Source organism: Lipotes vexillifer, unplaced genomic scaffold (assembly GCF_000442215.2).
Source record: "Lipotes vexillifer unplaced genomic scaffold, Lipotes_vexillifer_v1.1 scaffold666, whole genome shotgun sequence".
In the NCBI taxonomy this organism is placed as follows: domain Eukaryota; kingdom Metazoa; phylum Chordata; class Mammalia; order Artiodactyla; family Lipotidae; genus Lipotes; species Lipotes vexillifer.
The window spans coordinates 2,814,192-2,831,659 of NW_006787408.1; the positions used below are offsets into that span (position 1 = coordinate 2,814,192).

General features: G+C 49.4%; 1 protein-coding gene across 1 annotated transcript; it reads left to right on the forward strand.

The window, feature by feature from the left end:
- The first annotated feature begins 482 nt into the window (after positions 1-482).
- TMEM247 (transmembrane protein 247) lies at positions 483-4,732 on the forward strand. The gene is made up of 3 exons (XM_007459991.1): positions 483-646; positions 1,358-1,711; positions 4,469-4,732. The coding sequence occupies exons 1-3, from the start codon at positions 551-553 to the stop codon at positions 4,730-4,732; spliced, it is 714 nt and encodes a 237-aa protein (XP_007460053.1). The 5' UTR covers positions 483-550.
- The last annotated feature ends 12,736 nt before the right edge of the window (positions 4,733-17,468 follow it).

Genomic DNA, 17,468 nt, shown 5'->3' on the forward strand with positions numbered 1-17,468 from the left:
TGTCCAAGTTTCCTCTGCTAAGGACATCAGTCATATTGGATTAGGACCCACCCTAATGACCTTATTTTAACTTAATGACCTCTGTAAAGACCCTATCTCTAAATAGAGTAACGTTCTGAGGTCCTTGGGGTTAGGACTCCAACAAATGAATGTGCGGGGTGAGGGCACATAATTCAGCCCATAACAGGGTTTGTGGAGCTAATCGCGACTCATCTCAATACAGGCTGCATTTAAAAGAGGAACTCAAGAGAACAGATTTCAAATGATGGAACTCTGGATTTCAAGTGGTGGAATTCTAGTTTTCACAGCAGTCCCTAGGGGTGGCAAAGGCCCATCCTATAGTTCTTAATAATGGCACCTCAAAGGTATCACACCCTCTGCCAAAGGGGCCTTAGCAACTGGTGGAATGTGGGTTATTATGAGGACAGGGCATTGTGATGGTGGCCGGGCTGTGGAATCTTGTGAGGCCAAATGTTAATGCCTCAAAAGATGTCCTTTGGCCCCAACCGGCAGTATTGTGGTTTTCTGGGTGGCAACAGAGGATGGGGAGATGATGGAAGGTCGGGGGGCCGGAGAAAGCTGCCCAACCTTCCCCAAGATGGTGCCTGATAACCCCACGTCCGAAGGAAAGTCAAGGGCTTCTTTGGTAAGGAGGATGCCTCTTCTCACTGTCCCAGCCTGTCCCAGCACGGGGGTGAAGAGCATAATGGGGACACCACAAGATAGGAGCTGAGAGCTGTTAGATTCCAGAGAACTGCTAAGAAGAGTAGGAGACGTGCACCCTATCCCCACGCTGGCACCCAGCTGTAACCGGAGACCAGGTAGCCCTTCGTAAGATTGTCAGGTCACTTGAAGCTGGCTTTGGTCTCCCCCATCTAGCTCTCCATGTGGGGCCCTTTCCTCCTCCTGCAGATGGGACCAGGCTTCCCCATAACCCTATCATTGGTTGCCATATATTGAGGTTCTCTCAATGCAGACCTTGGGTTTCTTCCTCCCTCTGTGGCCCCCAGAGGACTGGATGTCTAACTGGCCTCAAAGTAGAGTGGGAGGTGGGAAAGTTACCTCCAGTAGTGATCTGAAGATCACGAGGAAGACAGACTTCTACTCAACCCTCCCAAAGGCCCCACTTGCAACTTTAGGGCGCCATTCTTCTGTGTCCGTCTGCCCTTTCCTCCTTAACTCTCAGGTCCTGATAACTCCATCGAAGTTTCTCGGAAGAACTCGGTCTAGATGTTTACAATTCACACCACTTTCAAGCACCCCAGTGCACTGTGCCGGGGGCTGCAGGAGCGTGGTGGGGTAGGGGGTGGGCGGCCCCATGCTAAGCCCTCCCGACCCCCCACTTCCCCCTTCCCAGGCCCAGGAGGCAGAGTCCCCCAAGCCGGACTCGTCCTACGACTACCTTGAGGAGATGGAAACTGGTGAGGACAGAGGCTGCCCGGGGCCACCTAAGCCATTCTCCTCCGAGGCCGGCCCCGCCACCACCGAGGGCCAGGCGGGCGATGGACCTGACTGCGCAGAGCTGCCCCTGGCCCCAGCCGCAGAGGCGCCGGGGACCCCAGGGCCCCAGCGAAACGACGAGCTGGAGCTGGAGAAGGTGCGCATGGAGTTCGAGCTCAAGCGGCTCAGGTACCTGCACGAGGAGAACGAGCGGCAGCGGCAGCACGAAGAGGTGATGGAGCAGCTGCGGCAGCAGGCGATGCCCCGCCTGGTAGGTGACAGGTCCCAACCGGGAGGTGAAGGGTGCGGGGAAACTAGGGGTGAGGGGAGCCCGTCCCTGACCTGCACGGGGAGCCCACCTTACCTGCTTCTCGTCTGTTCCCCGCCCTACGCCCGCCGGCTCACTGCTTTAGAGCGTCCACGTTAAGCTGAGATCCAACTCTTCAAGGATCAACCCTCCCCAGGAGGGACCCGGAAGCCACCTTGTCCACTTGCCTGTCCATGGCTTTCCTCCTCAGGGAAAACTCTTCAACATTTCCTCTATGTCTGGATTTCCACCACTCTCTACTCCTCTCTGCATCTCTTAAAATAGGACGCCTGGGACTAGACCCAGAACTCCCACTGCAGTCTGGCTAGTGGATTTTGATAGAACCATCCCCTGCTCCCCTGATCAGGGCCGCACGTGTGCTGTTGGATCACGCTGGCTTGCTGTCAACTAAAACTTAGACATCTTTTGGCAAGAAATGGACCACTCTCCCCTAATCTAAATGGGTATAAGAAAGCCTGCTTGTGATTAAATGGGATGGGAAATGCTTAGCACTCTGGCTGGGCCATCATAAGCACTAAATAATGAAAGATGTTATTGTTTAAAGCAATGCTGTCTGGACTTTAAAATCAGGCAGTCCTGGGTTAAAATCCTGGCTCCACCACATATAAATTGTGTGACACTGGGCAAGTTACTGATCCTCTTTGGGCCTTGGTCTGCTCATCTGTAAGGTAACACCTACCTCATAGGGTTGTCGTGAGGATTAAATGAAAGAATGCATGTGAGGCACTTTGCAGTGAGCCTGGCACATTGAGGTAAGCACTCAGTGTTAGCTATTACCATTTTTATGTACTCATGCAATTCACTTCTTGACACAAATGCAACAACTTACGTTCATCATTTCTCAATTTTATCAGGATGTAATGTATTAGCTATGCTTCCCAGCTCTGAGTCATCCTCAGTTCTGAGAAACTTGCCTCCTGGCTTTATCCAAGTCATTGCTATAATTGTTGAGGAGGATATGACCTAAAGTAAATACCACTAAAAGATCTCCCTACAGGTTAGCAATGTTCCATTAATCAGCACCCTTGAGTTACATTATCTCCAGCTCACATTTTTCTACCTTGTCCAGAAAACTGTACTGAGACACACTGTCAAATGATTTCCCAGAATTAAGATATTACACTATAGCATTTCCCCAATTGACTGGTCCATTTTTTTTTTTTAAGAAAATTAGGTTGGTTTTGCATGATTTGTTCTCAGTGAACACATGCTGGCTTCTCAACAATTCTCTTTTGTTTTTCTTGCTCACAAAATACCTGCTTTTTAGTTTGATAATCTTTCTCCTTGCTGGAGGAGATGGAAATCCTTGGTGTACAGTCCTATCTGCTCTCGTCTTCTGCTTTAAAAAAAAAATAGACCGTTGAAAGTGTTTTGAAAAGTCTAAAAGGTTTCACAAATGCACAATTTGTTATCAAAATCACAAATATCAGCCATTAGCACGCAGACCACAAACAGTGGCAGAAAGTCCATGGAACCAGAGCCACACCAGGTCTGCAGAAAAACACAAGATCTGTCCAGCCCTCCAGTCCCACCAGAACACTGGGTTTCTTCCTCTGGTCTTCCATCTTCCTTACTATTCATTTTAGAGGTGGCATCACTGGAGTCATTTCCTGCCCCCTCAGTTTTATTTAGTTACTCTCACATTTTACGTCGCTGGTTCAACAATACTATATCCAGAACCCCAGTCTTTAACAATAGATTACAAAAGTGTTTTACTTCCTGTGCATTTACTTGGAGAGTAGACTTAATTTTTAAGCCTCCCACCTCTCTTTTTCTGGCTGGGTGGGTGGATGGGTAGATAATTGTCATTGTATTGAAAAATATCTCTATGAATATGTTTCTAGTGAATTTAGGGCATCACAGTCCCTGCCATATGCCTGCTTACAAAAAATGTGGCATGAGTTGAAAAGATATTTTAAAGAATGAACCATGGGTAATGTCTTCTTAACAATAGATCAAAATAGCTATATCAGCTTTTACTCTACTTATATGTTGATGCTTTCTATAGTTAAAATGGGGGTCTGTTCAACTTTAATTATATAGATTCTTGAAAAGAGCAACACACAGGCAGAATCAGCCAGACAGCTCAAGCTGCCTGCCCCCACACCTGAAACCCTAAGAGTTTAGGGAGGCCCCACCACCTGTCTCTTACTACCTGTCCGCAGGAGAGACCACACCCTGGGCTGAAGGACCACAGCCTGACCTTATGTGACATGCACTAGGGCCCAGAGAGTCAGACACAGTCATCTGTGCCCAAGGGACCCCCTCTCATTGTGCCACCATCCGGAAAACAAGGTGGAGTATCTGGGGACACTGTCCAGAGAACACGCCCAAGACCTGGTGTCCAGATGTGGGGATCTCGAGTAGGAAAGAGACTGCCCACATGTGGGCTCAGAGGCTGTATGGAGTGTATCAAGAAAGGAAGGGGGCGGCCTGACTCAGGAGGGCTAAGACCAGGCTCAAGAAGTGAAAACTCATGAGTCCCCTCTGCGCCCGTGACCTTGCCTGGAATTTTCATTCTCGTCCTCACTCTTCCTCATCATCATCCCATGAGGTGAGCACGATTACCCTCACCTTAGGTGAGGAAGACAGCCTGCCCGAGGTCACATTCAGGAAGGGGCAAGAGCAGGATCGAAGCCCAGGTCTGCCTGGTACCCAAGCCCTGGCTTTGCCATTTCTACTCTCTTCTTTCCCCCGTAGTTCTCGGGAGGCCTCCAGGACCTCCTGCTGCCCCAGAACCAATTCGCCATGTCCCTGTGCTGCTTAATCTTCACACACATAATCTATGTCACCAAGGAGATGATCTTCTTTCTCTTCTCCAAGCACTACCTGTCCTGCATCGCGGCCATTTTGCTCTGTTTGATTAAAACGTTATGGTCATACTTCGAAGCGCCTTCGCGCTCTCCAACACTGGGCACCTCCTTCCCTCACCTGTGCCTCCCTCCCATCAGAACTTGCTGTTAGGAAAGGTTTGCTGTCAACCATTTACACCTTAGTGTGGAGAAACATGTTGTTCAGGCCTTATACTAAGCCTGAGTTCCCACTGTGGATGAAGATGCTTTATTCCCCAAGAGGACAATTTCAGAAGGTAGCAGGCCAGGGAAGTGTCTGTAGGGAGAAGGGTTTAGAAAGCCTTTCCAGAATCACAGAAATCATACCAGGACCAGGCTGACTTGGGATCCACCACATCTACTCAGGTACATCTTCCCTGAGATGTGGGGAGCTGTGGTAGGCTTCTGAGGGTAGGCCCCCCAAAGACGTCCACATCCGTGTGAATATGTCACCTTACGTGGTAAAAGAGACTTTGAGATTAAATTAAGGGCCTTGAAATGAAGAGATGATCCTGGACTACCCAGATGAGCACAATGTAATCATAAGGGTCCTTATGAGAGGGAGGCAGGAGGGTAAGAGGCAGAGAAGGAGATGTGGCCATGGGAGCAGAGTGGAGAGTGATGCAGGACCACGAGCCAAGGAATGCGGGCAGCCTACGCAAGTTAGAAAAGGCAAGAAAATGGGTTCTTTCCTAGAGCCACCAGAAGGAATGCAGCCCCGCCAAACCCATTTTAAACATGTGACCTCTAGAACTGTAAGAGAATAAATCTGAGTTGTTTTAAGCCACTACATTTGTAATAATTTATTGCAGCAGCAACACTAACACAGGAAACTAATACAGGAGCCAAGGTTCCCCAAGCTCTTTCCAGCTCTGCAGACATGTCAAGATGGCATCACCAAGGCATTGGCAAGGGTCCATCTAGCCCTGGGCCTGAGCAGGACTGTGCACAGTCCCCCATGCATGCTTGGAGCCTGCCCTCAGCAACATGCAATTCAAGAAGAGAGACGCTGAAGCTCCAGGAAACCCAGGACAGGCCTATCAGATATCCTGATCACTGAGCAGCACATGCCTGGGTGCGGCGGGGGCAAAATCTGGGCATACTCCTAGGGGCACTGGTAAGGAGGCATTGATTGATTAGGCGCAGTCAGCAATGCTGCTCCAGTGGAAAAATAGGAGAAAAAAAACCTAAACAGGCCACACGCCCAACCCTCAAATCATACACACACACACACAGAGATACATAGCAAATAGTTGTCTACAATAGAGATATACACAACAACAGGCAGCAACAACCAAAAGGAACAGACGTTGGGCACTAGGGGACTCACAGGAGGCACAGAAGTGGCCCAGTGTAACAAGGGCAAGGAGTTCACCTCCCCCATCCTGTACACATATACGTGAGCACACACACACACACACACACACACACACACACACACACACACACACAGCAGGTTGTCAGCTGCCCCCACCTCGCCAGCCCTGCCCAGGAATGATGGCCAGCACGGGAGACTTTAAGGATAACGCAGCAAACTGAATGGACACAGCTTTGCAATCAATCAAGTCTTTTTTGACCCTTCTTCTTCCTGGACATAAGGCTCTGCTTTAAGAGGAACAAAAGAATACGTTCTGGGGCTTCCCTGGTGGCGCAGTGGTTAAGAGTCCGCCTGCCAATGCAGGGGATACGGGTTCGTGCCCCGGTCCGGGAAGATCCCGCATGCCGCGGAGCGGCTGGGCCCGTGAGCCATGGCCGCTGAGCCTGCGCGTCCGGAGCCTGTGCTCTGCAACGGGAGAGGCCACAACAGTGAGAGGCCCGCGTACAGCAAAAAAAAAAATTGTCCCTAGTATCTATTTTCCCCTGTTCTTAGTAAAAGATTACCTGACTTTTAGCTGAACATGTGAACACAGAAAAAAAAAAAAAAAAAAAAGAATACGTTCTGTGTTGCTGGGCTCTCCGAGTGATGCAGAGTGAAACACATGAAAAGAGAAGACCGCCGCGGGACTCATTGTCAGTACACATTATCATGCCGTTTCAGTCCACGGTGACTTCTCATTTTCCACCCAGTTCAATGCATTCATTCCCATTTATAGCTGCGCGTGACAGGTATTTACTTGGAAGTAATAAAACTGTCATTTCTCATTGAACTTTCAATGGCAGAATTTTTTTGCTATGGGTCACTTCTCACAATCTAATTTGATCTGGGTTTCTGGGGTGGGATTGAGGCAAAAGAAGGAGGAGGTCAGGATATCAAAAAGATTAAGGCCCAGATGTTTAATTCACTAGAACAAACAGAATTGGGAGTTTGTTTATTAAAAAAAAAAAAAAAAAAACTGCTATAATGCCATTCAATTAATCATCCTATTGCCAGGTAAAACTGGACTTAAATATACCCATTTTCCTTACAAATCTTCAGAGAAAGATTAGTAAACTCCTTTCAGTTAAGTTAGCATGTCTTCTCATCCCCTTAGCAACGGCCATGAAATCGCCCCTCTATCCTTACTTCCTACTCTGATAGAAGGCTGAAGCCAGTAGCCGAAGATCTACCCTAAGCAAAAATGAAAACAGCTCACGGTCACTCCCCAAACTTGATACAGACCTCGCTGTTCAAATGCAACGCAGAAAATCAGAAGGAAGGGGGAGAGAAAAGTGGAGAGAGATACAAAGGATAGAAAAAAGGTGCAGCCTAGGGTTACCAAGCAGGTAACAAATCAACATACAAGCCCTTCTGGAGCACCTCCAATGTGCCAGGCACTTGGCTACATGCTTTATGGAGCCTGGGAGACAGACATGTACATTATCCCCATTTCACAGACAAGGATACTGAGGCTCAGAGAGGTTAAGTGATGTACCCAAGATCATCTTAGATCTCAAGTCTGACTCCAAAGTGATCTTTCTGTATTTCCACACTCCCAAAATCCTGCCTTGGAGGATCTCACAGCCTTGCTGAGGAGATGCAGCTAATACACACTGAAGTATAAAGAAACTATCAGGCACATAGACCTCAGTGATGAAGGAGATTGAAGGAGAAGTCCCTGGAGCCCAGGGTGATAGGAAGTCTTCTCAAAAGAGCAGCCCACAAGGGCAGGTCAGCCTGGGACAGGTAGAAAGGAGTAGGGAGAACTCATGTGAATTAAGATCAGGGTGGGCGTGTATAATCTATACTCAAAGAAGGAGCAGGCACATCCTTGCTCCAGTGAATGGTAACAGGCCTGGAAAACTTATTTGGAGCCAAATTTTATAATATTGACCTGAGGAATATGAACTTAGTCCCTTGGGAAACAAGGAATCCCTGAAGATTGTAGAGTGAGATAGTGACCCTCCCCCCAAAAAGAGGGGAAATCCTCCCCCCTCCCCTCTCCTGGGGGCCACGTTCTTGCCTTGACCTTCTCTTCCCATTTCCAATCCAGGGACATTCTTTCTAAGGTCCCAGTGTGAGAACTGCCTTTAGCTGTAAAAGAAACCCGGCCACAGTGGCTTAACCAAATAGGGGTTTACGTGTCTCACATACTAAGAAGTCCCAGGTTGGGCAGTCCGTGATGGTGAAACCTCTCAAGGAAGTCATAGAGAACTCAGTCATAGAGGATCCTTCTTTTTGTTCCACCATCCTTAGCATATGGCTTTTATCCCCCTCACCCCATGGCTTTTAGCCTTATAATCTCAAGATGGCTGCTATAGCTCCAGGTATCAACTCCAGGTCAGCAGAGGGGTAAAGAAATGGGGCCACATCTTTTTTCAAAGCTTTTCCAGAAAGATCCGCCTAGAGACTTCTGCTTACGTCTCATTGGTCAGCCTGGTCATGTTGCTGCTCCTATAGCTTCAGGACATATGAGGTGTGGTAAGTTTTTGGCCTGGACAGTGTTGCAGCCTTGAACAAAATTAAGATTCTGATAATATGGTGGGGGTGGGGAAGGGGAGGGGTGGATACTGAATAAGCAAATAACTGTGTCTACCGTACCTTGCTGCTTTCTTAAGCCCAGCTCCCACTCTCTGCCCCAGTGTCATGGTCCAGGTTGAGACAAATGGGTAGGGCACAGCTGTAGCCAAGCCGGACCTGGCCCACAGCTGCACTTCTGCCTTAAGGCCTGGCTCACATACCACAGCAGGAAGGTCATGGTTTTCTCCGGATGCACAACTGGAACAGCTCTGCCTGCATCCTCCTGACCTCTGCCTGAGGCCCCAGTACCTTACACAACCGTGGCCGCAGCCTTGCCTGGGGACTTAGAAGGCACACCCCTCTGTGCTGGGTGCCCTCCGCAAAGTTGCAGGAGGAGGTGAGTCTGCCCTGAGAGTCCCTCCCCTTCCTGAGTCCCAGATCCCACAGAACAGAGCCCAGTGCCCCCAGTGTCTGTCCTGTCATCCCACTCACACCGTGACGCTGAAGACAGAGTGTAACAGATCCTACACATTACACTCAGCTTCAGCCCAAGCAATTAAGCACTAATAGTGAACTTTCAGGAAGGCTTAGGAGGAGAAAGATAGAAGAATCTTTCCTGCTCCCCAAATGGAATCACATACGTTGCAACCCTGAGCCCAGGGACGGGGCTAGAGTCCTGGAGATGCTGAGATCTGCAGGAGGGAAGGGGGAACAGGCTTGGTTTCCAAGGCCACTTCCCTGCCAGATCTGTTTCTAATCCCACTTTAGGAGGTGATTGCAAGCAAGTTGGTTAAGCTTTCCAGGCTTTATTTGGGTGACCTGAAAATTATCTAGACTCTAACTCAGTTTAAAAAAAAAAAAAAAAAGGGGGGGAATGGGGAGAATGGGACCAAAGAGCCTAGGGTCTGATTTCAGAAATTCCTATCGAACTGATCTGAGATGGTGTCCGGGGAGCACCTGAAGAGTGTCCCAGTTGCTTGTAATGTTCAGCTTCATTACAAAACCTAAATCCTTGCTACTCTGCACGTGATCTGAGGACCAGCAGCCCCAGGCATCTTAGAAATGCAGCATCCCAGGCCCCACCCTGGACCCACTGATCGTTTGAATTTTTGACAATGTCCCCAATGACTCTTGTGCACCTGAAAGTCTGCAAAGCACTGCTCTAGGTGATGTGACTCAATTCAGCCTTTGCTCTGTTGTGAAGACACTGCTCTTGGCCTGGAGGGTCTTCGAGGGTGGGAGGGTACGTGGAGTCAAGATAGGAAGGAGTGGAGAGAGGATAACTGAGCACACAGCCCCCACCAGTGCTGTGGGAGCCTCCATCACAGCCGGCAGGCGCAGGCTGGATGGCAGTGCATCTGCCCCTCCTCCCTCTGTGCTCTTCACCAGTCCTTGCTCTGGGCTTCTGAGCAACCAAATGATTTTTCCCAGCACTCCGATTCACCAGAAACTTCCGGAATCCCCCCAGGCCTATCTCTGCCTCTGTTCCTTTTATGATCTAGCTCCGTTGTGTGTAGCTTGGGGAAAAAAAATCTCGCTAATATACATTCATTCATTATTTAAAGGTTGCCACTGTTCTTTCAGGAAGGTTAAGCATGATTAAAAGATGGGATTTTTTCCACAGGGCACAGCAGAAAAACTAGGGCTCCCGCATTTTTAAGCTGTTTTGGCCAAGCCTTATTGCATAATTTAAAGCCTGTGACTTATTTAGATTTAATTAGCCAAAGGAGCAGCAGCTGCAGGTTCATTAGTCAGTATTTATTAAGCGCTCCCAGAGGGCTTGTCCAGGGCTCTTAAGAGCCAAGTGGAGGATCAGCTTTGGACTTGCAAATTTCCTACACTTAAGTAGGAGGGTATCGCAGACAGGGTCAGGAGGTAGGCATTTTTATTCCTCAAGAACAAAGGGGTGGCATCAAAGGGCCTGGGGTCGTGAGACAAATCCCACAAATAACTCTGGCATGAGTCAGTGATTTAGGGACTCGTGACAGGTATGGTAACAGCGTGCAGGCTCATGGAAAATGCAGAGCTATAAAATGAGAGGTGTTAGTAAAAGATGAGCAAAGGGGTTCCCTGGTGGCGCAGTGGTTGGGAGTTTGCCTGCCGATGCAGGGGACACGGTTCGTGCCCCGGTCTGGGAAGATCCCACATGCCGCGGAGCGGCTGGGCCCGTGAGCCATGGCCGCTGAGCCTGCGCGTCCGGAGCCTGTGCTCCGCAACGGGAGAGGCCTCAACAGTGAGAGGCCCGCGGGCCGCAAAAAAAAAAAAAAAAAGATGAGCAAAGAATGTGTAGGGATCACCGACCTGACTTTAAGAACTGGGAGAAGTGGAGAGGCTCAGAATCGGCTCCAGAGTCTGTGAGGCCCAGTGCAAAGGGACAATGCAGGGTGTCGAGAATTCCAAGGTGGTGACAGCAGAGCCTGAAACCAAGTGTGAGGTCTCCCTGAGCTCAGGGTCCCCCTGAGCATGGGGCCCGGTGCCAATGCCGTGGCAGTCCGCCCATGAGGCCAGCCCTCGAGGTGGATGAAGGAGACCCTCTGGGGTTGGGGGGCTTTTGTGGATCCCCTCAAATCCCATCCTGGTGCTCGGCACCCCATCAGCTGGAGGAAGGGGAGCAAGTGCTATGCATTTTGAAAGGGGGTGGGGACCACGGGAGCAGGCCCAGCAGTGGAGGATGCTGAGTCTGGTGGCCTGGGGGGACAAAAGGTCCCCTCCCACGCAATGCGGGGGTGCCCCTCGTACACCCACCGGCTCTGGAGGCAGAGTCTGGCTGAGCGGGAGGCAGCTCTTGGTGTGCAGGTCACGCCCCATGCTTGCAGCTGCTAATCCCAGGGCTAACAGAAGCATAGAGCTCTCCAACTCTTGGCGTTTCACCTCCCTCCTGGCTTCCGCCCCCAGCCCCATTCAGCTGCCCGTTTTTCTCTGGGCTAGAAAATCCCAAAATAGGAGAATAAAGCTACACTTTTTACCCTCATGAGCCTCATTTGTATCAAATGACACAGTCACTTTGCCACAAACTTTTCATCAAAGGAGCCTTTGTAGGGTCCTGGGGCAGAAAGCAGGCCTTGGAAGACAGCCACCAGGAAGCCGGGCAGAAAGTGCTGAGCAAGGCAACCCTCAGTTTAGGCAGTGGGGGTGGGGGTGGGGCGGGGGGGCAGGGAGGCGGGGGAGGGCGGTCTCAGATATTCTTTACCATGGACCCGCTCTCCTTCCAGCACTCTCTTTGACCAGGAGATGCCAGAGCAGCTAATTGTGTGCTGCAGGGACCAACCCACTGCCGGGGGCTCAGTCAGTGCTTGGAGTAAATGAATGAACAAGCCAATGAACTAAAGGATACACTAGACAACCTGAGAGGGGATCCCGAGCTCAAGCCTCTGTGAAGATGTGCTGGAGAGGAGAGAAGGGAGCACACGCTTCCCCAGTACCTACTGGATATTCTGTCCCGTGCAACATACTTTATGTCAACTCATCTCATCCCACGGCCACCCCCTGAGGGAGTGCTATAACCATCCTCACTTTGCAGATGAGAACGAGACTCAGAGAGGTTCAGGAGTTGCCTGAGCTCCCTCAGCAAGAAGGTGGCAGAGGTCAAGTGTGGCGCAGAGCTGAAAGTTGCTTTAAAGAAAGCTAAGAAATCTATGTCTCATTTATTTGTATTTGTGAATGACGATTCAGAGCTGCTTTGATAACGTATGTGAAAAGCACTGTTACTGTATTTCACATGGTATTGTGCAGTCCACTATGTCTCTCTATATTGTGCACACCTACGGGTAGTGGCTTCAAAGGTACTTGGCTTAAAAATCCCCCGTTTCATTCCACCCACTCTCTCCCTTCCTCCCACCAAAGGCTGTGGAGAGAAATGTCTCTGAGAGGGGACAAGGATGTAAGTCCTCATTCACTAGCCCAGGAACTCCACACACCTGCTATTTTCTTGGCAAGAGGGAGATCCATACTCAAAGCCCTTGATGCCCCCCACTCCCCTCCCTCCCTCCCATTTCCACCATGTGAGGATGCAGGCCCCCTGTCTAGTTGTTCAAGGGCATCCAGGAATCCAGTCTTTCTATGTGTTGGTTCCATCTTTTTAAGCACTCTATGGACCTAACAAAAGTCTGTGGGCCCACCAGTTCACAAACTTTGAACTTGAGATGTGATTTCCCTTATGATAGAGTCTTCTGTTTCACTCAGAGACATGCTGGGGGGTTTCTTCAAACAGAAAACACTCCTAGCTACGAAAATAGAACGTGATTCACTCTAGCACCGCGTTTAAGCACAGAAGCAGCAGTAAAGCATGCTTCTTCCCTTCACAGATAGCCTCACCTTGAGGTGTTTCAAGAGACAGATCTCTTAATGCATTTCAAATCAGGTTAGAGTGGCAAAAATCCAATTTTCATACAACTTCTTGAAGGAAGATGGGAATTTCGCTCGAGCCTGGATCAGAGTTAACGAAGGGGCAAGGCAGGGGCCTGGGGGTGGGGAAATGAGGCAAGAGAGTGCGTTGAGGGTGGAGGGCAAAGCTGGGTGCCCTCACTGAGAGACGTGGAGAGAGGCTGGCAACAGCTCTGTGAAGTTGGTGAGACAGAGAGGTGGGTCCTGGGGATCGGAGCCAACTGGAGAGGGGAAGAGGATGAGGGAGCTCCTTAGTTGCCATGGTGACAAAGGAATAAGGAAAGGGGGGGAGTGAGGGGGGAATCTCGGAGAAGACCTATATTGTGCTGCTACAACCAGCTCTCTCCTCTCCACCCAGGACCCCTGCCTATGACTCCCTGGGCCCTCTGTCACCTCCCCCCACCTGACTCCATTCATCCCTGGCATGGATAAAGTACTATGAAATTACATCAAGGACATTTAGATCCTATACATGGGTGGTCTGGACAGATACCTACTTACGGTGCATCTGGGTCTCCAAAAGGCCTCTTGAATTCAAAAATATTTTCTCCACTGTCCTGCTATATAAAGCTTACAATTCTACTATTAGGGCAAAACTTCCTGGACTAAGTATTTGTTCATGTTCAATCACAAACCCTCCTTAGGAACAGTAATATCGTGGATATTAACTTCCAGAATCTCATAAATTAATTTATCACATGTAGCAGGGATCTCAGCTTCAGCCTAGGAATGTCCACTACGAGGATTCAGGCATATCTAAACATGTATGATAAATTAGTAGGGCAGACCCCAGACAGGCCAGTTCATAGGATGGTTCCAGCGACATCTGCTATGTGTGTTCAATGTTCATTTCCCCTTGATTTTCTTTTGGGGAACTCCCTGTTCATCAATCTTTGTCCATGAGGTTCAAGTGGGCTGACTTCCAATCGAGGATGGACCCAAGACCCAGACCTGGCCAATCAGAGCATTCCATCTCCTGGCCAAATGACTGGTTCTGGTGTGGACACATGACCCAAGCCTAACCAATGAGTCTCAGACTTAGGACTTTTGCTGGAACTCCTGGGAAAGATAAACTCTCCACTAAGCAAGCAGAATAAATGTCCAGAGCTACTGGAGGCTGTCTTGTTCCACTTGGGGAAGGCCTCACTGAGAATAAAGCTGACGTGAAGAAAAGCAAAGCCAAGAAGCGATGAGAAGACTCAGGGAAGGAGAGGGAGGGAGGGAGGAGGAGAGAGAGCGAGTCCTTGTTGGCATGATTTGGGCCCCTGGATCCACCTGAAACAGAGACATCCCTAAGCTTTTCAGTTGCTATTAACTTTGATTTAAATTGTGTTTCTGTCACTTGGAACCAAGAGTTCTGAATCATGCAAGGGCTTTCCCATTTGGCTAAGGACAAGAGGATTACATGAGTTGGAACGTGGGCTCAGCAATAGGTAATGGAGGTGATTTGGCACCTGTTCCCAGCCTGTCCTCTGGAGAAAGCCGTGGGGATGAACCTAAACAAGGGAGTGCGAGAGACATGGGGAGAAGTGGAGCTATTAGGAGCATACATGAGAACACACATGTGGAAAGGGAGACATTTCTCCACTTCTGGAGGGAAAACAGCCCTGCTCTGGCCCCATGAGGGGTTGAGGTACTGATGTCTGTGCCAAGGGAAATGGTGGTAGGACCTTGCTGAGAGGGGATGCCAGTGGGAAACCACAGACAAGCATAGTCTGTACACTCACAAAAGGCTCCATGAAAAGACCATGAAAGGTCTGGAAGCAACCCAAGTGTCCATCAACGGATGGGTGGATAACTACCGTGTGAGAGAGCCATATAATGGAATATTATTGGGCAATAAAAAGGAATGAAGGGGCTTCCCTGGTGGTGCAGTGGTTAAGAATCCGCCTGCCAGTGCAGGGGACACAGGTTCGAGCCCTGGTCCAGGATGATCCCACATGCTGCGGAGCAACTGGGCACGTGCGCTACAACTACTGAGACTGCACTCTAGAGCCCACAAGCCACAACTACTGAGCCCACAGGCCTAGAGCCCGTGCTCCGCAACAAGAGAAGCCACCACAATGAGTAGCCCCTGCTCACCGCAAGTAGAGAAAGCCCACATGCAGCAATGAAGACCCAATGCAGCCATAAATAAATAAATAAATAAAATAAGCAAATTTATAAAAATGAAAAAAAAAAGGAATGGAGCATTGATCCATGCTACCACATGGTTGAACCCTGAGAACATCATGCTAAGTAAAATAAACCAATCACAAAGGACTACATATTTTATAATTCCATTCAAATGAAATGTCCAGAATATGCAAATCTCTAGAGACAGATTAGTGGTTGCTTAGGGCTAGGGGAACAGAGGGATTGGGGGATGAGAGCTAGGGGTGCACAGTTTCCTTTAGGGTGATGAAATGTCCTAAAATTAAATGTGGTGATGGCTGCAAAACCTGAATATGTAAAAGCCATCTAATTGCACACTTTAAATGGGGAAATTGTATGGTATATAAATTATATCTCAATAAAGCTGTTACCCTCCAGAATGGCTCTTGAGGTACATGCCCAGTCCGCGTGTGGCAGGGGTAGGGGTGGGCGGTTGGCCTCCAGGAGGCCCAGGGCACATGATGTAGCTCTTGCTACTCTGGGAGAGAGTGTGCCCTTCGATCCAATAAGAGGGACCTCTCTGGGCCAGCACTTTAAGAGGGCTCCCCTGATTCTTATCTGGTCTCACCCCTCCCCACAGGGTAAAAAGTCTGTAGGGCCAAGTGGACGTGCACACCACCACTCACACCTTCCAAGAACATACCCTAGGCATACAGGACCAAGGAACTCCTTGCCCAGAAGGTCCCAAACCTGTTTCTCCAGCCTGCAGTCAGTCCTCTTCCCCAGGTCCATCCTCCCTCCACAGGGTAGACTGAAATGGTGGTGAGCATAAAAGAGGTGTGATTGGAACCTGGATATGTAGGCTGGATGCCCACATCAGGCCCCTCCAAGGGTGAGGCAGAGCTGGGGGGTGAAGGAGAAGGGGACAGGCCATGGGCCATGAGTGCAGGGTGGCGGCGGGGGGCGGCCCTGGGGCCAGGTCTCCCCAAAACCACCATGTTCCAGCATGGGGATCATAGGAATATGACATTCTCAATTCAAATTTGACCTTCTAGGTCATCATGAAGATATATTTTTCAAGATAGGAAGCTGGAACATTTAACAATTTGTTAGCTCGCTTTACAGTTGTAAGATACGTAAACACATGGCTTGTGGGCCTCCCTTTGTCCTCGTGCTCTGGACACCCTCAAATATAAAGATCTGATGCTGAGAGATGCTACACTTGAGAGAAATCTATCAGAGCTTTTCTTTCTAATGAATCCTGCTGTGGGGTTTCCCAGGTTGCATTTACTGATTTAGGAAACAGTTCATAGATTCTTTGCTCCAGGCTAAAGAGAAAGCTGATATTTGGCTGCCCACAACCTTGAAGTTTAATGATTTCTCTCAACGTCTCCTCAGCTTAGCCCATGGCTTAGGCACGTAGTGAGGGGCAGGCTGGAGACTGGGTGGTTCCCTGAGCCATACTCAGGAATCCGTGTCTGTCTGGCTCTCTTGTCTTCAGTCTTGTTCTTGTTGTTGTTGTTGCTTTAGGATATAATGTAATAGAGTCCAACTGGCAAGGAATTCTAGCAGAGGCTCATGGGAAACATCTGGGAGCAGGGCAGGGGCAGGCCAGAGAGTATCACTTCATCCTTCCTTTGTATCTTCCTGATGGCCAAAAACTCTGGGGGATCCTGTGCTAGTGCCTTTAGGGTACAGACCTGCAAGACATACGGTCTCTGCCCTCCAAGAAGTTACCATCTGGTTGCAAAATAACACTGACACTGATCATTAAAACACAATATAAAACCCCCAAAATATAACTTAGGGTGTGACATAAAGCATTTTCAAGACTAGAGATCATCTCGTAGAGAGTTTCTCCTTGGCACTGTTGACACTTTGGGCCACAATATTCTTTGCTTGGAGAGAGGGGGAGCTGTCCTGTGCATTGTAGGATAGTTAGCAGCATTCCTGGCCTCTACTCACTAGACGCCAGTAAGAGGCTCCCAGCCCCAGTTGTGACAACGAAAAATATCTCCAGATACTACCAAATGTCCTGTGGGGGTCAAAATTGCCCCAAGTTGAGAACCATTGCTCTAGTATAAATACCCCCCCATCATTTCCAGTATAATTAACGTCTATAGACAGAGAATTGCAGGAAGCCACATGCGGGGGAGATGATCGTGGGCTGGAGGAGCCTGGTTCTTGGAGAAGGCAGCACCTGAGGCCGTCCTCAAAGGGTGGGTAGGGTTTGGTGAATCCAGCTAGAAGGACAGCACTCCAAGAGGGGAGACGGTATGCTCGAAGATAGAGAGGCTAGAAAAAGCAGCGTGCCCCACATGGTTATGAGGTTGTGCAATGCCAAAAGGTACCCAGTCAAGGGGACAAGTAGGCACTGAAATGTGGCCCACCCTCCTCTGGCCAAGCCATGCCCCTTGGCACTGGGCTGCATCGGTCCAGAGGAAGGGGAGAATTTTTCTTAGTACAGAGGTGTCTTGTGAGCCCCACCTCATATGCTCACGGTGCTGTGCTGCCC